The 21,814-nt window shown below is 44.3% G+C and overlaps 1 protein-coding gene across 3 annotated transcripts in view; it reads left to right on the top strand.

Moving 5' to 3' along the window:
• The first annotated feature begins 4,905 nt into the window (after nucleotides 1-4,905).
• Nucleotides 4,906-21,814, top strand: part of LOC138261024 (metalloproteinase inhibitor 1-like) — a 31,250-nt gene continuing 14,341 nt past the window's right edge. The window contains exons 1-3 of one of the 3 annotated variants that reach the window (XM_069209632.1): nucleotides 4,906-5,036; nucleotides 11,003-11,171; nucleotides 16,420-16,508. In XM_069209632.1, the coding sequence (XP_069065733.1) occupies nucleotides 11,048-11,171; nucleotides 16,420-16,508 (213 nt within the window). In that variant the 5' untranslated portion in view covers nucleotides 4,906-5,036; nucleotides 11,003-11,047. Of the gene's footprint in view, nucleotides 5,046-11,002; nucleotides 11,172-16,419; nucleotides 16,509-21,814 lie in introns of all 3 variants that reach the window. The other 2 variants (XM_069209634.1, XM_069209633.1) reach the window with 2 other exon arrangements.

The following is a 21,814-nucleotide window of genomic DNA, read 5'->3' as shown; positions in this document are numbered from 1 at the left end:
ACTCCACATATTATATCACTGATGAGATCGTGTATGGCATCCTTGATATTATCACTGCAACATTTGCAATAAAATTATTGATGAGAAAACTCTGCATGGCAAGGGCGCAAGTTATAGTTACCCTAGGGCGCTAATTATAGTTAACTGAATTTCAATGGTTTTGTATGAGTAAATTCAGAACCTAACTATAACGTCCCTGTAACCTTAAACCTTAGTTTTTTTCAGTATATATATGAGAAAATGAGATACCGAATATGCATAATATGCGTCTGTTACCTATCAGTGTTGAAGTAGAATTGGAAGCTTTCTGTGACATTATTCCCCTCACTTAGCTGTTATATTTTTGTTGATGTGGGAAATGGGCATTAAAAAATAGGATTTTTTGGGTTGAATTTTGCGTGTTGTATACTAAAATGCTGTTAAGAAATGTTTTTTATGCATGCCACTTCATATTGTGCTTTTAAACAGCTTTAAATATTGGGGTTTCATCTCCCCTCCTAAAAAATGAAAAACTGAGTTAGGCTTATGACTTGCAGATTAAGGTAGATGTTAGCATGCAGCATTTAACTTGCTGGGCCATCTTGACAGTTACACTAGTATGTTCACTAACTGTTAAAGAATATGTTTTGAGGCCTCCTGGACTCTATTCCCAAAGATGACAGAGATGATAATCTGGGAACCCTGGCACAGACAATAATTCAGGATAAGACCTCAACCTTTCTGCTGAGAGGCTTGTATGACAGAATATCGCGTACAAAGAATGGCCCATATTTAGGAGGGTCTAGCGTCATCTAATGACACATTAGCATCATTTTGTTTTACGCTAATGTGGTATTAGATGGCCAAAAACGCAGCACCAGATTTACAAAGTGGTGCAATGCTTGCATTGTGCCACTTTGTAACCCTTTGCACCACATTATACCTGCTCCAGGCATAATGTATGCAAGGGGGTTGTTCCGACTTGGGGGGGGGGGCTGAAAAAATGGCACAAAGATGTCTAACAGGTTTCTTGGCGTCATTTTTTCCGGCTTTTTTAACACCTGCTTAGAGCAAGCTTTAAAAAGGAGGACACCATTGGTTTCAATGAGCCTCTGGGTGCTTCGCAGGATTAGCCTCAACACTTGTGACGTTAATCCTGCAACATGCCAAACTAGCTTAAAAAATATGACACTAGTTCCCTAACTACCGCCATGGTGCGCCGCATATTAAATACAGTGCACACATGGGGGCGTTAGGGGGAACGAAGGGGTGCAAGAAAAATGGCACTGCACTAGGTGCAGCGCCACTTTTGAAAAATCTGCCCCAATATTTTTTCACAAATGTCACAACCAAAAAATCGACTGACCCAATATTGTGAAGGTGAGTTGAGAGGGTAGGTCGCTTCAACCGCCGCAGCAGCTCCACCTGCCCAGGCTCCTGCCACCTCCCAGCAAAACTGTAAGTACTGAATGCACTCCCCCCGCCCAGCCCCTTGTTATTCACCTCTGTCTTCTGAACTTCTGTCTTCTGCTCTCTCCTCCAACTTTTCTTTGTACCTCTGCTGTCCTCTCTCTGTCCATTTCCCTTTGCTTTCTGCTCTTCCCTCTGGTAGCCATCTTCCTCCGTTTTCTGCTCCTCTTCTGTAGCCCACTTGCTGCGCGTTCTGCTCTTCTCCTTTGTCCTTCTTTTCTTCCTTACCGCATTTTCTTCGTGCTCTGCTCTTCCTCTGTGTTATTCTCTTCTTTTCTCTTCTTCCTCACCGCATTTTCTTTGTGTTCTGCTCTTCCTCTGTGTTCTTCTCTTCTTTTCTCTTCTCCCTCACTGCATTTTCTTCGTGCTCTGCTCTTCCTCTGTGTTCTTCTCCTCCTCTGCACCCCATCCTTCGTGTTCCTTTCTTCTTCTGTGTTCTTCTGTGTTCTTCTGCTCTTCGTGTTCTTTTCTTCTTCTGTGTTCTTCTGTGTTCTTCTTCTCCTCCGCACTCCATCCTTCGTGTTCTTTTCTTCTTCTGTGTTCTTCTGTGTTCTTCTCCTCCTCCGCACCCCACCCTTCGTGTTCTTTTCTTCTTCTGTGTTCTCCTGGTGTTCTTCTCCTCTTCTGGTGTTCTTCTCTTCTTCAGTACTCCTCTCCTCTTCTTCTGTGGTCTTCTCTTCTTCTGTACTCTTCTCTTCTCTTCTTCTGGGTTCTTCTCTTCTCTTCTTCTATTCTTCTCTTCTTTTCTTCTGATTCCTCTCTTCTTCTGTAATCCATCTCTTCCTTTCCCTATCCTGGTTCCCTTCCCCTCTATCTGACCCCCCCGCCCTCTGCTTTCCCGCCGCAACCACCCGTTCGGCCCCACCTCCCCCGCTCCCATTCGTCTCCCCCCCTCCCGCCTCCCGCCCCCAGCTGACCCCTCCTCCCCCCTCCTCCCTCTTATGGCGGCCGAAGGTGTGCCAATGGCAAGCCCGTCTGCACCCGTCCGCGCCTGGACCGCGCCCAGCGCCACGACCCCTGGCCCTCAGCACTCCCAAACCCTGCGGCGCCGCTACGACCCCACCTCCCTCCACGCACTCAACCCGGGACGCTCTAGAACTTGCTTCCAAGCCAACCCGAAATGCACCCATGGACCCTTCGCATGCCTTACCTGCAAGCACACCTTCCACTGCGACTGCACCCATGCGCCAATAACCACCTCAAATGCATCCTCATCAACGCACGCTCCGTCCACAAGCACGCCATTGAACTTTGGGACCTCCTGGACTCCACTGCACCGGACGTCGCCTTTATCACTGAGACCTGGATGAACGCCTCCTCGGCCCCCGACATCGCCATAGCCATCCTCGACGGCTACAAGATCGCCAGGAGAGACCACACCAGCCAAGTCGGAGGAGGAATCGCCATCATCAACATCATCTCCTACGCCGACGACACCCAGCTGATACTTTCCCTCACCAAGGACCCTACCATCGCCAAAACCAGCCTGCAGGACGGAATGAAAGACGTCGCAGAATGGATGAAACTCAGCAGTCTGAAACTGAACTCAGACAAAACGGAAGTCCTCATCCTCGGAAACACCCTGTCTGCCCGGGACAGCTCTTGGTGGCCCACGGCCTCGGCACCACACCTAACCCCTCAGACCACGCACGCAGCCTCGGATTCATCCTGGACCCACTTCTCACCATGACCAAACAAGTCAACGCCGTATCGTCTTCCTGCTTTCTCACTCTCCGCATGCTCCGAAAGATCTTCCGCTGGATCCCCGCCGACACCAGAAAAACCGTGACCCACGCGCTCGTCACAAGCCGTCTGGACTACGGAAACACCCTATACGCAAGAACCACCCCAAAACTCCAGAAACGTCTTCAGCGAATACAAAACGCCTCTGCTCGCCTCATCCTTGACATACCCCGCAACAGCCACATCTCCGCCCACCTGAGACACCTGCACTGGCTACCCGTCAACAAAAGGATCACCTTCAGGCTCCTCACCCACACACACAAAGCCCTCCACAACAAGGGCCCCGAATACCTCAACCGTCGCCTCAGTTTTTACACGCCCACCCGTCAACTTCGCTCTGCCTACCTCGCACTCGCCGCCGTCCCTCGCATCCGCTGCACAACGGCAGGTGAGAAATCCTTCTCCTACCTGGCGGCCAAAACTTGGAACTCCCTCCCCGCCAACCTCAGGACCACCCAGGACCACCTCGCATTCCGGAGGCAGCTCAGGACCTGGCTCTTCGAGCAGCAGTAACCCCCTCCCCTAGCGCCTTGAGACCCTCATGAGTGAGTAGCGCGCTTTATAAATATTATTGATTGATTGATAGTTAAGTAGTTTAATTCCAGATCTACCTATTTTGGGTGTCTCACTGAAACTCTTACAAAAATCTTTTTTAATTATATTTATCTGAAGTGCTTTCTAAACCGGGAATAAGTTTTATTTTCAGGATGTGAATGAATGTGTATGTTTTAACGCACATAGGGCCTGGAAATCGAACATGACATACAATCAATCAAGATGAAGGTGTTATGTGAGTTAGATGAGTAAGAGATTGTGACACATTTTGTTTGCTGCTCAACTTGTATGCCAAGTGCATGAGATTACACAATGTAGATCTAATCTTCTATACACTACAGGAGATTACAAAAGCATCTGAGAAATCTCCCATCTGTGGGTAGAATTGCCCTCAAGATACTGAAAGATGACAGCGGTGATTTTTTCAGAGGTAATTCCACTGGAGGTAATCAAGACAATAGTGGATTAGACTGGTCCTCCAGAAAGTAATCTAATATCATATTACAAACGCTTGAAATTGGGCTCTAAATCTTTGTAGTTGTTGTAGATCTATAAAAAGTGTGTAGCATGCTAATTGCACACCGGAAACGTGCACAATTGTCCAGTTCCCTTCGGAGGTCTTATGGATTTATCATAGCACGTTACAACAACTATAGCTAAAGGATCCCCACCAAACACTCAAGCACGTTTATCTGGTAATTCTTGATCTTTTGTAGGTGTATTTATTAGGAAGAATAGCAACATTACATTACACAAAGACCCCATGTGAAGGATTTTACTGACTTTTACTCACCTCTATCCACAATACATATTCGCCCAGACTTGCATTTAAACAATATATCTCATTTGCTTGCACTTTTTTCGGTCTTATTTTCTCCATTTTAATTTCGTGGTCTTTCAAACATAATCTTCCCATGCATGTTCCATTTAAACTAACTTAGTTTCCTTCATCATTTTGATTTTTCTTAACTTTTTTTGTCTTTGTCATCCTATGACGTGTATCTCTTTATACGAAAATGCTAACCACCCTTTTCCACACTGCTGTTGTTCTTGCCCGTTTCATACTTTACCTTGGTGATGTGTCACAAGGGTGGAGTACCACGTTTTTCTCTTCCCTGTACTTTTTCCTTCCTGGTACATCCAGGAAACCTCACCTTTGAAAGACATTTAACCTACCTGCTCATCACTGTGTGTCCTATAAAAGGACACGAGCAGCCTTTCAATTCTAAAGAAGTCTAGGAAGGACACAAACGCTGTTGCAGGTCCAGGAACTGAGCGTGAATCCACAGGTAAGGGAGGTCTGTAAATATGTTTTACAATGCTATCTGCAATTCTGAGCTTTCCTGACGAATAATTTCCTAGAATCACCCCGGTCGTGAATAACAAAGGGCTTTGCACCTGTAAACGTGAATTATACGCACAAACTAGCAGCAATCTCAAGGGTAGTGGGCAATGTAGTGAACATTGAGTGCATAAACGCTACCATGGTCATAGAAATAGAGACTTTTAAACACTAAAAAACATCTTTGTTGAGCCATGTTCTAGGGGTCTTTCTGTAATGTAATGCATACGTTCTTTGGCTAATGTGCTTTTTGGTTCTTTAGCTTAATCATAAACCAATTGTTAAATAGAGCCCTCTCTTAGTTCAACGCATGCTTCTTGACTTGCATTAATACCAGCCCAATAATGAGAGTCTTCGGGTTTTCGAACACCCCCCCTTATGGTACCGCCCTTACCTGCCAGAAGTACTTGGCATGGTCTAATGACATCTTAAGGATGTCCATTCCTCAGAATGGGTATCAGTTGCAGTGTTCGAAGGAGACTGTACTTCAAAGAACCCGATTCCATGGGCTCCACGAGTAAAATTCAGGAGTTTGTTATTTGCATTTACAAAACAATGGGCCAGATGTACAGAATTATACCGCGGATGCAAACCCTGTGATTCACAGAATCACTGCTTTTACGAATGGGAATCCATCACTGTAATGCGATTCAGTAGGGTATGTTTCATTGACTTGCGATGACTATTAATTCAGAATTCAGGTGACTGGCTGATCAAAGGAGGTGGTTGGGAAGGGCACCCCATGGGCCCCCTTTTCCCTCGGCAATCCGTATTAGTAAGCAGTGGCCCAGGGGACCAAATGGTTATAAGATGTGAAAATAGGACATACCTGTCTATGGCTTACATTCCACGTTGAACTGCAGGAGGCCGGTGGGGGGGGTTAGACTGCTGAAGCGGAATGGGGATGTATTAGGTGCGGTTTCACCCACCTGTGCGATGGATGCTCCGCAATCTGCGTCCGCCACATCTTTGAGGCAGTACTTTAATCTGAACATTGACAGGCCCCTTCAGGTCCATAAATGTCAGGTGGCTGCTATCATTAGTAATTTATGTATGGGGCTGGGCTTCCTGATATCAGCAGTCCACTGTCACTGTGTCCAAATTGACTACAGCAGCCAATGGATAACAGAGCACTGGGCTTGCCAACTGCCTTGTTATGACTGTAGTCTAGTAATGTGAGCAGAGCATCTGCACCTGCTGGTCTGCCTTCATCCTGCACACATAACCCATTACTTGAATTGGACTCTGCTGGGGTGAAAACTCATCCATGCATTTGAAACATCCAAAGTATCCCTTGCAAATGTAGAGTCACAAACGCTATCATTTAGGGATTTCCTATGCATAGCCGCCTCTCTTTCTTCTCAGATTTACACGCCATCCTTGGAGTTGTACTTCATTCAGGGCAGTCTATTGTGTCACTAAACAGCTGTCCACAAGGTGCACCTGTGTCTTGGACTTCAAAAGCTTGTGAGAACCTGGACACTTCAATTAAATCTCCATACCAATTAAAGTGAGAAACCAATAGGAGCACATATCTAAACCACACCTACATAGAAGTCAGGCTCTCAATGTTTAGTTGTGGTCTAAAGACAGTTTAAAAAAAAAATACATACAGTGATTGGTTTTAAAGAACCTTCTTTATACATTGGGCTTTTGTTAGACTGGGCATCCTTGGCGTGGTCTCCCCTAACTTGTTTCCTCTGCATCCTAGGTTGTTGCTGTGTGCTGATTTTTGTTACTCTGGGGACTTTACCACTGCTGACCAGTGGTAAAGTGCAAGTGCTCCAAATGTTATATTGTATGTGTGTGTGATTGTCTTTTCCATAATTGGCATATTTGGAATAGTAAGTCCTGAGTAAAGTGCACTAGAAGTGCCCAGGGCCTGTAAATCAAATGCTACTGGTGGGCCTGCAGCACTGGTTGTGCCACCCGCATAAGTAGCCTTGTAAGCATGGCTCAGACCTACCACTGCAGTATCTATGTGTGCAGTTTTAAACTGACAATTCGACCTGGCACGTGTACCCACTTGCCAGGCCCAAAACGTTCCTTTTTATACATGTAAGGCACCCCTAAAGTATGCCCTTGGTAGCCCCATGGGCAGTGTGCAGTGTATGCTAAAGGTGGGACAGGTATGGATGTGTTTTACATGTCCTAACAGTGAAATACTGCCAAATTTGGTTTTCAGTGTTGCAAGGCCTATCTCTCTCTCTCTCTCTCTCTCTCTCTCATAGGTTAACATGGGGGCTGCATTTAAATATTCTTAAAGTGAAGTTTCTCTTTGACAGCAGATATAGATATGACATTTTTGGGTCTCGGAACTCCCAATTTAAAAATACATTGCTTAGTGAAGTTGTTTTTTAGATTGTTAGTTTGAAAATCCCACTTTTAGAAAATAGGCATTTTCTTGCTTTAACCATTCTGTGACTCTGCCTGTTTGTGGATTCCCTGTCTGGGTCAGACTGACAGTTGGGCTGTTTGTGAATCTCCTCTAGACAGTGACACAAAGGGAGCTGGCGTGTAGCCTCCATATCCTGATGAGCCATCTGGGCTAGAGTCGAGGGAGGAGTAGTCACTTACACTTGAATGGGCTGTGCCTGCCCTCACACAATGCAGTCTCCAAACCCCTGGTGTGTGTCTGAGGCCTGGCCTGGGCAAGGCTGGATCCTATAAACAATAGAGACTTTTCTTTGAAGTTGGGCGACTTCAAAGGCAGAAAGGGGTATAAGTAGTGGACCCACAACCCCAGACTTTAGATTTCATCATGATTTGCTTCTGGAACCAAGAGGAACCTCTGCCAAGGAGGAGAGCTGAAGAGCTGAGGAGGAGTGCTGCCCTGCTTGTGACTGTGCTTTGTTGGGCTGTCCTGCAGTTGCTGTGTCTGGCAGTGAAAGGGGACAAAGACTGGAATTTATGGTATATTCCTGCATAAGAAGAATCTCCAAGGGCTTGGACTGAGCTTGCCCCCTGTTCTGGGGTCTCAGGGCCATCAAAGACTTCCTCTGCCAGCACATGGACCCTCTGCTGAGACTCCTGCCAAGTGGTGCCTGATCCACTCCCTGGGCCCTTGAAAGAAAAAGATGGTGGTAAAATCAAGAAAACCCAAGTAAACCGACTTTGGACGACTCCGGACTGACACCGCTGCTGAATCCCATGATGCTGTCTGCAAACAAAGCCATGGTCCTCTCTGGAGTGTGAAGACCCTGCTGGCCCGACACCGCTGCAGCCTGCTGAAGTCCACGAGTCCGTGGAAGTCGCTGCACCACATTGTGACCGCCAGACATCGATTCTGCTGGAAGTGCGTGGATCCAACGTTTCACATCGATGCCGCCTCATCTCCACCTCTCTACAGCAAGGACCCGACGCATCTTTGTGACCCTTCCACTCCTTCGCCCGCAGCACCAGAACCAATGCCACCCCGGATCCAGTGACGACGTGATCCCCGACTCTGTGCTGCAACTTGTTTCCGCATTTACACAAGGTACTGTACGTGGGGGTCGTGTGACTCCGTGACCTGCACCATTGGCGTTCGTTTGTTGGGAACAACTCCGTTACGATGCTGTGATATCACCTTATCGAAGCATTTGTGTTTCTCAGAGCTGTTTTTGTATTTAGTCTTTGAAAATTCATAACTTTGCTTGTGTTGGATTATTATTGTTTTGTTTGGATAAATATTGGCTATTTTTCTAAACCTGTGTGGTGTCCATTTTGTAGAGTTTCACTGTATTACTGTGTGTGTTGGTACAAATACTTTACACAGTCTCTGGGCTAAGCCTTTCCACTCATGAAAGCTACCAAGGAGGTGAGTAGGGGTTAACCATGTGTGTTTCTCCTTTGCCCTGACTAGAGTGAGAGTCCTTACTTGGACATGGGGTACCTGGCTGCTAACCAAAGACCCCATTTCTAACACCTTTACAAGTGTTGCTCAAATTATGCTTCCTTCCACTACTGTACACAGTATATGAAAAACGGTCATCCCCCTTTAGCCATTGAGCATTGGCTGCCTTCTTTTTGATCAACTGCATATTGCTTGTGGACATGGCAACATCCAACCAAAAAATGTAGTCCAACAAGGTTCAGATGTTGAGGACTCTTCTATTTTTCAGTGGCTGCTAGTACCTTTGTATAATAGGGTGTCATCACCCTCTTCCAAATCAATCCACAAATGTACTGAATGCTTCAAAATTGACTCATCATCATAAACCAGATTTGACGTATGTATCTATTTTATAGAATACAAGCTCAAATCATTAAAATAGCATCAATTTATATGCAGACCTATATTGAAGCCACCCCCTCAACTCTGAAGGGCATACATGTATGTATGTATGCGGTATTTCTCTAGAGCAAAAGTAGCCAAAAAGAATCAGAGACAAATCAAGAAATTGCGTCTGCTTGAGAGGGAAATCTAGAAACTTCAGGTAATGTTATTTTTGAAAGATTAAGGGGCAGATTTACTTAGAATTCATGCAACGCAGTGCAATAAGGCAAGTTGCTGTAGTGCACTGAGTGAATAGGAGAGCTGAACAGCACCATATCTACTAAGATATGACACTCTTCAGCTCTCTTTCTCTGCTGGCACACTTGAAGCTGCCTAGAGCCAATGCAGACCATTTCACCCTGGTGCAAGGGGGCCTGTGTTACATGCAGGATTGTTTTTGTGCAGGAAGGGATCCTTTCCTGAAATAAAAAAAATCCTTAGAGGCATGTTCCTCTTTCTGTGCGCGCTGCACCATTTAGCACACATAGAAAGAGGAAGTTACGAGGAGAAATAAAGATATTTCTCCTGGTTACACCACTCTCAGGAAGGCGTCTTTGCAAATCTGGGTTTGCATCAAAATACATGGGTGGATGCACGGGAACGACCAGGCTCCAGCCAAGTAACGCCTACCCGATGCAAAGTAATGCAAGGCAGCACTTTATGCTGTCTTGCTTTACTTTGTATTTACTGAGTTCACAAAATTGCTTTGCAAGGCTTAGTAAATGCCAAACATGATTCTGTGTCAGAACTGCACCACAAAAGTGATGGAACCCGACACAAAATCATAGTAGATCTGCTCCTACGTAGGTGGATCTAAGTCAAGAGAGGTGAATCTATTACTTGATGTAGTGCAGGTGGCTCAAGAGGAACATTTAGTAACAGGTGGCAGTACTGTAGGTTTGTGTATGTCTTGCCAGCATCAGGTGTTCCCAAATATTCATAGTGAAAATATATACATGTATATGAACTGAGAGGCTGTTAGTTAAATGTATTTATTTATTTATTGGTTTACTTAAGTACATGATATTTCATTTTTTCCATCACTTGTGTTCTTACAGTACAGCCATAGACTGTGTTTGCTATAAACAACTATGGGTTTTGGTGGCACATATGTTTATCTCTGTTTCAAACAACAGTCTACAAAGAAAAAAAATTGAAGCACTAAAATTTACCAGTGACTGCTAGTACAAATGCACATATAAGGGTTGCTTCACAATGCTCCTTTGTAATCAAGACAGTTTATGAAAGTTACAGGATTGACACATCACTGTGAACCAGTTTTAGCATTTTTATTTAGCCCATAGAAAACAAGCACAACTCATTAGAGAAATAAAAGTGTAAATGCAATTTTTTATTTTGAGTACTCCAATTTTGTGGAAGAGTTCTGAAGCAGTAGCACCTCACTTAACTGGGGCAACCAGCAACATCTTGAGGAGCAACAGCCTTGCTGATGACTTCAAGCTGATGCTTCTGGCGGGAAGTGAAATCCAGTAAAGACTTGAAGTATTGAAATGTGTGAAATTCCAGATCTTTAGACTTTGCCAATGTTTGTTTTTTGACTGTCCACAACAGAATCTGTCCCATCATCCCAGTTATACCTAACATCACCTTTTGCTAAAAACCTGAAATGCAGCTCTAAATCTTCTTTTCATTAGAAAACTGCCCCAGCTGAGCTACATCTTCTGATCTTCAGAAAAACCATGGAAACCAGGAAGTGGATCACCCTAATGGCGGTTGTGTTTGTCCTGGGGGCCTTTTCCTCTGCAGATGCCTGCAGATGTATTCTCAATCACCTACAGCGCTCTTATTGTGATTCAAATGCTGGTAAGTTTCCACATTACTTCATTTTTACTGATATAGTTTTTAGCTTTGACAACGCAAGGGAAATGCGCTGTTGCACCAAGCATATTTTTAATGAATGGCATGTGTTGACGCACCTGACCTTGGTGAGTAAACTTACAAGGGGACACATATAGGTCGATGAACCTTTTGACTCGCAATTAGGATGATCCCACCAGTAACATTAATAATCAATAATCAATAGGAATCAGTAATTGTCACACACCATTACTTTTCAGTCATGAATAACCACACCTTTAGGTAAAAGTTAGAATATTTATTACTCTATATTAACAATGCTAAGGTCACGTAATTGATCTCAATATCAAATGATAAACATATAGGAAGAATATAATCTGGCCGAGTCTATGAAAGAAACGCAGCCTAATCAAAACTTGAACTATTACATATTGTAAAGTTACGGTGCAAATCAACAATAGGAACAGTTGCTCAAATGTTATTACATACATTTAGATTCATCAAAGTAAAACATCAAACATTATTTCAGAAGCTTGATTCTTATTAGTGAAATTTTATCTAACCCCAGATTAGAATTAGCATGTTGGGCTCCATGCAAAAGAATGTACACATACAAATTTAGAAAACATCTAGCTATGGCTCTACAAAAATAACGTGGTTGGTACCTAGAAAGAAAATCAAGCAATCATGACAAACACCATTTGGGCATAGTACCTATCCTCGAAGCGGATCAGCAAGCGGTAACAGTCTTCGTCATCAGGACATCAGTCAGTCAGCACGGCAACAGGTCTCAGCATTGAGTTCAGGAAAAATTACAAAGCATTAAAGTTAAGTACGTCTCAAGACGCTCAATAAGTCAATAACCTTTTGGTCAGGAAAATGGGGAAAGTGGCGATGACATCTCTCAGTACAGTTTTGTTAAGTTAGATCCTCTACAGTTACTCCCCAATTCCCTATTGGTTGATGAATCGCACGTTTTTACTTTATCCAATAAAATTATAAGTTCAGATCAGCAGTTTCTACAAGTTCATGGTCTATATGTTTTTGATTAGTTCATTTGCAATGTTCTCATCCATCCGGCTCATTCAGGTCTGTATGTCCATTGTCTCTGTGCCTGGGAAAGTCAGTATAATACATGTCGCATTACAATGTTGCTACAAGCAGGATCTGCATCATCTAGCAAGCAGTTCTCATGAAAAAGACTTCAGTTATGTATGTATTAGGTCAGCATGATAGGAAAATTACATTTCAGCTGTTCACATAGACATTGTATTAATATTCAAGAAATACAGCTTAATATGAGGTTGTGCAGCTAGGCCAAGACTTCTTCTAAATTAAGGCTTTTCATTATTGAATAAGATTACTACATAAAACATATCCCTAACTATGATGTACTACTACATTTTTCAAACATAAGCTCAATATTTCATTTTTACCAAGCATTAATAAGTATACTTTGTGAACAATGGCAACCACTCTCCATGGGCACATTTTCAATGCATGCATTATTTCTCTAGATTATTACATTTTCTATGCAAATTCATCACTCAAATACATTGATATGTGGTTAATATTTTTGTTAAGACACCTGCAATGGCCACTGACATCATCAGTGAGTAGTGATTTGTTAGGCTGGTCTCCTCCTTTAAATATGAATACAAGAGGCTGAGATATGGTTATGTAGTGTTTGTAAGACCCAGGAGGATGGGTATTTTCCGGTTACTGTTATAAATATTCCAAAGATTGACAGTTACACTTTATTATATATTTCATGGTCCCTGGTTCCTTTATTTCACCTGCAAAATATAGACCGTTGCTTCAAAATATAAAGTCCAGCAATTCCTTTCTTGCACTAAGGATCAATACACCCCTGCCAGGCCAGCAGGTGGAAGTGCAATCTGGACTTGCAATATGCATTTAGGGGCATATTTATACTCTGTTTGCACTGAATTAATGTCAATTGGTTTGACGCTAACTCAGCACAAACTTAACTCAATTTTTATATTTTGGCACCAGACATGTCTAGTGCCAAAATATTGGGGTTAATGTCATTTTTTGCCTGCGGAAAACTATCTTTTGTCAATGAGATGCAAGGTAGGAGTTCCTTGGCAAAAATGACTCTAATGCCCATGCGCCTTATTTGTCCTCCCGTGCAAAAATGGTGCACAGGAGGGAGGCGGTCCTAAATAAGCTTATCACCATTATTTGACGTCAGGGTCAGGGCAGGCATTAGGGGACTGTGGGCCTATTTCCATGGTGGAACACCATGTAATAAGCCCACAGGTACTCTCCCCAGGGACACCCCCACCCACACCAGACGGATGGCGGAGGATGGGGGACCCCATCCCAGGTAAATATAGGTAAGTAGAGTTAAGTATTTTTGAATTTATTTTAAAGTGCCTTAGAGGGCCCTGAAATGGGCTCCTATACATGGCACTGGGTGTAATGGCCATGCCCAGGGGCCCGTGTCCCCTGTGCTGGCCTTTGGGGTGGTGGGCATGACACCTGTCTTTTGTAAGACACGAGTAATGTGGTATGGTAGGTTTAGTGTCAAGAAATTACACTAGACTGGTTAGGGTCATCTTTTTGTACTCTAACCAGCCTAACTTCATTTTTTAATGCTAAACCCACTACTCCCATACCGCCACCCGGCTAACTTCATTTTCCATGAGGTTAGCCCACCCTTTGTGCTGGATTGCACCAATGCCTAAATATGCCGTCCGGCCGGCGTCTTGGAATGGTGCTAGCCGGCGGTATACGTTTTGACAATAAACTGCTTTAGCGCAGTTCAGTGTCAAAAAGTATAAATCTGGGCCTTAGTACTAACCAAAAATCTGCAATAGATGTTTGTGCGAAGAACGGCATTTTTAGTTAGGGGTGTGCAAAGTTGTGAGCTTTCACTGCCACTTAGGATTTTTCAAAGTTCAGGCTTTGCAATCTTTGAAGCTTGCAAAGATTTTACAAAGGCTGCTTATGCCTTGATGGCCCTTCGCTAAAGTGCCTCTCCCTCCTGTACAGTTGCCCTTCCCTCAAGTTTGAAAAGCGTGGCCATCTAAGCTTCGCCATCACTGTGCCCCCACACAGACTCACCTGCACCCCATTCCTTTTACAGATTTAACAGACTGTCAGGCTAGAGCCACAGTCTGGCCATAATCGTGTGGTCCAAAAAATGATATTGAAGAATTTACTTAAATAGATGTTAAGTCCCCATGGGCTGCTCTTGTGATTATTTTAAAGTCCTCATAGGGCAAATTCCTTTAGGATGGTGCTCTTAAGAGCTAAATTAAAACCCAGTTCCTATACATTGAAATTTCAGTCAGGAAAGGAGATGTTTCCAGCAGAAAACAAGCATTGACAAAGCCAATAGCTCTCGCCTTTGGGACCTATTGATTTTGGCAATTAATGTTGGCGAGACCATATAGGTTTGGGAACACAATGGGCACCATCTTTAAAATAAAAATAAAAAACATTTACAAAGCTAATAGCTCTCACATGGGCGAGAACTATTGGCTTTATCAGAGTTTGTTGTAAATAGCAACCCTGGTCCTGGTAGTATTGACCTAGAAGGGTGGAAATTCTTGCTAGACCTGCCATATTCAAAGCATATTCAAAGCTATGTCCTAAAGGCTGAATGCATATTTCAGCACCAGATGCATTACCAATTGAGTTATCCCACAGGTGTTGCTCTACCAGTAGAGTTCAGTCATGTGTCACAGAGTGTGACTCTTCTGCAAAGTTTACAGGGTGAGATGGAAATGAAAATTGTGTGACCACCGCTGCAGCCAGCAGTTGTTTATTGTTGATAATAAACACGACCATCTTTAGAAACATGAACACGCATCCGGGAAGCCGGCAAGCTTTGAAGTGCTTGTCTCCGTGCCCCCTGCTGATAAACATAAAAGAGGTTACTGCCCGGTGTGTACAGCAACAAGACATGACATATGTTGATGTAGCACCTTTCACAAAAAACAGCAAACTCAGCAATTAAATAATTGCAGCCACAAGGAAGTCCAAAAACAAGGCACTGCCACCGGGCACTTTCTTTGTACAACTTTATCAGGGTTACCGAGGTTGAACAAAACAGTTTGTGAGCAGAGCAGCCTTTATTTAATATTCTTGCTTCCCACCAGAATTATTGTAAAGAACACTGACAAAATGGTAAGTATACATATGCCACTGGAATGCCTGAAATGGAAACTATAGTGCAACCAGGGGCAGCTTCTCCTCAGCGGAAGGTAGGGTGTCACCACCTGGATGAGCCAGCAGATGAAAAATAAAACAGCTAGCTATTGTTTTATTTTTCATTTTTCATCTCCTGGCTCAACGATAAGGCAAGGCTGGTGCTGGGCTGCAGGGAGGTGGGAGGGGGGAGAGTGCACTAAGTGCGGAGTGTGTTTGGCCGGCTGTTTCAGGCCTGACCGAACACACATGCGCACTTAGGTTTCTCCAACCCGGCTGTAGAAACTGCACAGACCCCAGGCTTGTGTCTGAGCGGCAGTCACTGCCGTTCAGACCAATCGTGACGCTGCTTACATGCTATGTTTAGCATGTAAGCAGCACCAAGATTGCTGGGGAGTCTATGCTGGTGTCCCAACGAATGCTGGGACACTACAAGAGGAGCGAGGCAGCAGGAGACGGCGACTGGAGACGGGAGGTGCACGGTACGTGCTTTCTTTTTTTTATTAAATGATGCCCCCGTTGTTCGTCGGACCCCCCCCACCCCCTTCCTTTACATATGCTGCAGCCACCACTGTGTGCAACACCTGATGTTTGTGGAACAACTCAAACAGAAATGTTTGTGAAAAGGCAAGAGAGCTTTGCAAAATACATTTAAATAAAGTGAAAACGGTGTTTTGAATAAACAAGTAATGTGGCGGGAAGGAGAAGAGGCAGTACTACGGGAGAGAACAGGTTGGCTGAGGTGCCCTTTCAAAATGAAGCTAAGAGAAAGGGAGGGTCTGAGCAGTGATCCCTCACTCCTTACCTTTTCTCAAAAATGTATAGCTATCATTTAGGGATTTGGGTTTCATGTTTGCTCATCAATGGTCCCAGATTCTGACCTTTTTCACTGAGCAGTGGTCACAGTTATCAGGCACTTCCTATGTAGAGGAGATTGAGGGATGTTATATGAACCGAGACAGCGCTACGAGACATGTCTATTCACTAGCTTTTTGGGTGTGGCTGCTTTTTAAATCAATGACCATTTTCTGTGGCGCTGTCATTTGGTACTAATTGTCTGTGTTTTATCTGTCAGTCCTCAAAGCAAAGTTCCTTGAAGCCACCACGAGGACTCTGCCTGGCTCACAAGACGTACAGAAGGGCTACAAAGTTAAAGTTGGAAAGGTAAAGATTTATTTCTTCCTTTTACAGAATTCATAGTGAGACGGAGGCATCACAATGATTTGACAGAAGGGATTTGTAAAAGTGAAGCAGATTTAACACCTCAAGTTATGCCCCTCCTAACAGAGTGAGTGGGATTTAGTGACCAGGTTGCTGCTGCACCCTCTCCTCAAAGACTCCGTTTTTGACCAATCAGTCTCGGTGATGTTGAATCTTTAAAATGCATGAGATATCAGAGGTGACATCATAAATCATTTTGCCTCCAATCACATCACGTGGTTGGCCTCTTGTTCCCATCTTAGCCTCTCAACTGCCTCCTATTTGCTGCTAATGGACTCACGGATGGAGCAGAAACAAGAAAAACTAAATCGGCCTCTAGGAGTTTTTTTCAGTGTTGTTTTTTACCATCATTAGCCCTCAAGATCAAGAGTATCGAGGTCATGGCCAGGGATAGCAAAGGGCAAGGCAGTAGTAACAGCTGAGAGGCCCTGATAGACACCCACTGAAGTCGGTTTTGACATATATCGAGAGCAGGTATTGCTGAACACTCTAGGGTTAAAAGAGGTGCCTCAATGTTTGACTGTATCAGACACGGAATGGAACAATGTGGGCCATAATTACAAGTCCCACTGTGCTACCAGAGCACCACTTTTGTGATGCTCTGGTAGAGCAAAATGCAAAGCCATATCTACAATGCCACGTAAAGCCACGTTGCGTGGGTTTTTATCGCCTTGAAGATATGGCATGAGACAACGTAGCACAAGTTGCAGCGTTGCCTCACATTGCATTAGTGAGGGGCGCCATGGACGTTACAATGGCATTTGAAACATTCCCAGATTTACGAGAAATCATAAACCTGGACATGAGTCAAAAGCCTATCCCCCCAGGGCTGGAGCAAGGAAGGCGGAACGCGGAGAAATGACATTAATTATCCCTGTTTTTTTCCTCTTTCTATGTGTGCTGCAGAGATCGCCTCCATTGATTGTTTTCTGCAGGAAGGTGCCCTTTCCTGCACAAAAACAATCATCCCCACAACACGGAAAACAATCATCCCCACAACACGGACACCCGTGCACCATGGTGCAAGGGTGCCTGCATTGGCGCATGGCAGCCATTTTTGCACCAGCACAGGGGGAGAGGACAGAAATGTGCCTCATCCTGTAGGTTCTGCACATTTATGCCCTTTCTTGGTGGGGCTGGCAGCTGCCCTTCACCATGGGGCTTGTAACTATGCCCCTGAGTTCTTAGAGAGGACATTTTACATACCACAGTGTCAGACATCTTTATGCTATCGAGAGTCCATACAGCAAGCACTGACAGTCAATATGTCTAGCTTCATTTAGGTGCACGTTCTTGCTGCAATGACCAATGGTGCAACTACCTAGAGTTGTGAATAGATTTCAGGGAATATCACTGACCCATGGCCCCTGGTGGCACATACCATGTCTGACACTTAGTCAGCCCTGCCTCTTTAGGCCAGCAGCATTTTGTATTCTGAGATTTCTAGATTACATTTTAAAATCGAGGTATTGTTTCACTAATACCATAGTGCAATCTTTTGTGGAACAAAAGCAAGGACTGACATGGTGTATTGTGACAGTAATGAATACCCTTTCCAGCCCTAGTTTTATCTCAAAGGTTCAATCTCGCTCTTGTAATCCTGTATTTACACAGCTAGCGACAATGCTACAAGCATCATTATGGAAAGAAAAAAGCCACCCAACTGACATGCAGATGGGACAAATTGGGGACTCAAATATCAACATCTGACAGATATCCATGTGAGCCCTTTTCGATCCTGAGTCCATCAGCTTCTATAAATATATGTCTGCAATTGGTGCATGAGCCCACTTAGCTATCTTAGGAAAGTAAGAATGAGAGCAGGATATTCTCAATCATCCTTTGTGACACTTTGTTTTAACGGGTCATTTATAATGATCTCTATATGCGTGTGCAGTAGTTTCACAACACCCTTGACACACCTAAAGAGGGGCTGTCTTGTCATTGCACTGAATTCGAACTTTTCTCAAGAGAATCAACATTTTGCAGGAAGACAAACTTGATGAGAGACTGGAGTGCTATTGCCAAAGGAGATGTGGCCGATGTGCTCCCTGCAACATCCCATAAAAAAGTTGTGGTACCCGGGCTTGTTTTCGGATTTCAGAGCATGCAACTCCCAGGCAGTGTCTGAGAGCAGGCCCAGAGGCAGGACTTGTTTAAACAATTGCTGTGTTATGTAGATTAAAAGAAAGTATCAACATGGCGATGATCTTCATATACAAGATTAAGTTCCATTAGTGCCCCCTGAAAGAGTTATGGATCGCTAAATTACTCAACACAACCACGGTGAGTTATGTAACGAGTACTTCACACTTCAGCCTCAGACTTTCATTGAAATTATCTCGTACATGTAGCCTTATTCATCAAGAGAACCCTTCTGAGAACAAAGCCTGAGCGATTTAGATGTAACACGGCCTTCCCCGTGCAAAGGATTTACGTGCGCTTTAATCTGCAGCTGAAATTGACTTTGCTGAGACTGGAGGTTAGAGCGGCAGGGCATTTTTGAAGCGCTCTGTGTAATGCGATGCATCTCTCGTGCACCAGGGGGTTTGTGTCACAATGCGCAACAACGTGCAGGATGCCTGTACCTGCTTTATGGTGCCCGATGAGGCTTCCTGGCACTTTTTTCCACGAACAGGAGAGAGAGGTATAGCAGGCCATGAGTTGGATCTAACTGATTATTGAGAAACGAATGTAGTTTACACCTCAGTCTTGTTTTTTATCTGTGTTTGACGGGACTAGAACCCAGGTGGCTTTTGGGCCTGGAGAAATATTCCTCTAGGTGCAAGTGTCTTAGGGGCGGCCTCTCCACGAGAGCAGCGGAGAGTCGCCCCACTTAAAAAAAAATGCCCCCAGAAATGAAAAATAAAATGGAAATAAAGTTTATTTATTATCATTTCATTTTTCGGCACCCTGTACTGAACCGAGTGGGGGGTGGGGGGGGGGGGGGGGGTCCAATTCCTGCTGAGTGACGGCATTGAGCAGTGCACTTATGTTTAAACTGCGCATGCCTCTTTGGCCGGCCATCTTGCGACTGCCAGCCTGACATGGGCACTTTAAACTTCTCTAACCAAGACAGCTGGGTTAGAGAAAGTCAAGGCCTTGGGCGCTCTTAAGACTGCTGAAAGAGGCCGCTCCCTCCAATCCTGACACTTCTCTCATGCTGTTTAGCAGCATGAGAGCAGTGCCGGAATTGGTTAGTGCAGTTTCCTGGGTCCCATGTTGGAGCGTCCAAGAGAGAGGACAAGAGGAGAGAAAGACACCGTGAAGTAAGTGCCATTTAAAGAAATATATTATTATTGTACCCCTCCTCCCCACTATAAATACAAGCCAGCCGCCACTGCCCCCTACCACGCCTCCTCAGGCCCCCCCCTCACATCATCCTCAAAGCTCCATCAAAGGCCGGTGTGAGTGAGGCCTTTGTGCAGGAGAATTATACTGCATCTCTGGTAGTGGAACTCACATGGTAGTGATGCACTCCATATAGCATGTACAGGCCGGGTGGTACATGGCGCTAAAGCCCAGCACATATTTTTCTTCTGTCACCTTCTACATGTGGAGACGCTTTAGCTAGGTGTTTGAGAGCTGTGGTGTGTTTCTGCGGTCTCTGCCTCATGGCACACCCAAACCAGCTTGGTAGCTCCAAGAAAGGAGATTGTGTGGAGAGCACTGAAGGAAGTTGGAGTTGGACCCCTTCGCCTGAGCTTACACATCTGTGTAGACTCCTTCATCTGCTCTTCCAGTGGAATGGCCAGCTGCCATAGAGACTCAAAACTTTAAATATCATGATTCGCTGTCTCGACTCCCAAAGGCTGTAGTGAGTTCCGAGTCAAGCAATGGCTCGTGGGGGTGATCCATTGCTTAGCTCACAAAAACGCAAAAAGCTGTCGTTAGTCAGACCTAAAAGTGCCACTGTTACAGGTGCTCTGTTGTGATCAGTCCATCACAGAGTCTGATATGTCACGAGGCCGATCAGAATAAAGAGCAATCAGTGGCAAACAATATTATAAATTGTATGCAAATAAATATTTTGTGAAATTGCATAGGGTGATTTAAATGGAGGAGCAGAAACGAATGCAAGCACATGTAAAAGAGGGTACGAAAGAGATTATGTAAAACTCTTCTTTCAAAACCATGGACCACAACATCAAGGACTTCAAAAATTAAAACAAATAATTATAATACTGTAGAATGTTTACAGTTGTGTTTAGTACAGGCCATCTGTCCAAGGGGGTTGGGGGGCAGCTGTATGATTAGGACATACAAATTCAGTGCTTTAGCTCTAAATAACTCAACAGGTGCAGTGGCAAAGGAGCAGAGGGGCTTCTAAGGCCCATTGAAACCCAATAATGGCTGCAGTTTACTACAAATCCAGCAAACTGGAGGCCAAATTTCCTCGCTTGCCACAGAGTCCATGGCACCCTTCCTACTCCACTGCATCTGCTGACAATGAGGTCAGCACAGTTTGCAGCACACAGAACATGGCTACCAGCAGATGCACCATGCATGGTGTATTGGCGCAGGCAGCATAAATCAGTACCATACCTCTAGAAAACTGATTCATCATTTTAAATATGAACGAGGTTTCCTTCATGCTGCCATACACTAATGTACAACAGGCACACAAATATGAGGTACACATATTTGTGGAATTTATGCTGCCAATAGAGGAGAGAAAGGTGTTTTCTGTATGGGAAAGAGCCGAGTAATAGCCATTAAAATAATTTACCTGTGTGGTACTTACCTGTGTGGTAAATAATTCAAAGTAAAGGTGATGTGGGGTCAACACTGCTGAGTAAAGGTTACATGCCTTTCAGATATTGTGGTCACTAAGAATGTATCTCCACTTTTGGGGTTTGTTTCCCTTGTGTACATTTCATGTGATAATTTCATCTTGAGTGTTTAGCTACTTCTAGAAGGGGTCTTCCCATGGCGAGAAAGCCAGTTTGGTGGAAAAAACTCTGCTTTATGCATTAAAACCTCTGAAAGTAGATTTGCTTTCTCCATCACTTTGACCAAGGTTTTTCTCGTGATACATTGGAGGACTGAATCTCTCACTGAACAGTAAACCAGGCCCAGACCACCAAATCTAATAGAAGCATTAGACCAGTTAGAGGTGGTGCTTCCAAGTCAATGGAAAGGAATGGCAAAGTTGCACAGTAGGGGCCTGATTACAAGGCTGGCGGACTTCAGACCTCCAGCCTCCTGGATGCGGTCAGGACCGCTGCTTTTGTGGTGGTCCAACCACC

Source organism: Pleurodeles waltl, chromosome 10 (genome assembly GCF_031143425.1).
Source record: "Pleurodeles waltl isolate 20211129_DDA chromosome 10, aPleWal1.hap1.20221129, whole genome shotgun sequence".
Lineage (NCBI taxonomy): Eukaryota > Metazoa > Chordata > Amphibia > Caudata > Salamandridae > Pleurodeles > Pleurodeles waltl.
The sequence above is the reverse complement of the archived record's forward strand: the minus strand, read 5'-3'. Positions and strand labels throughout refer to the sequence as shown.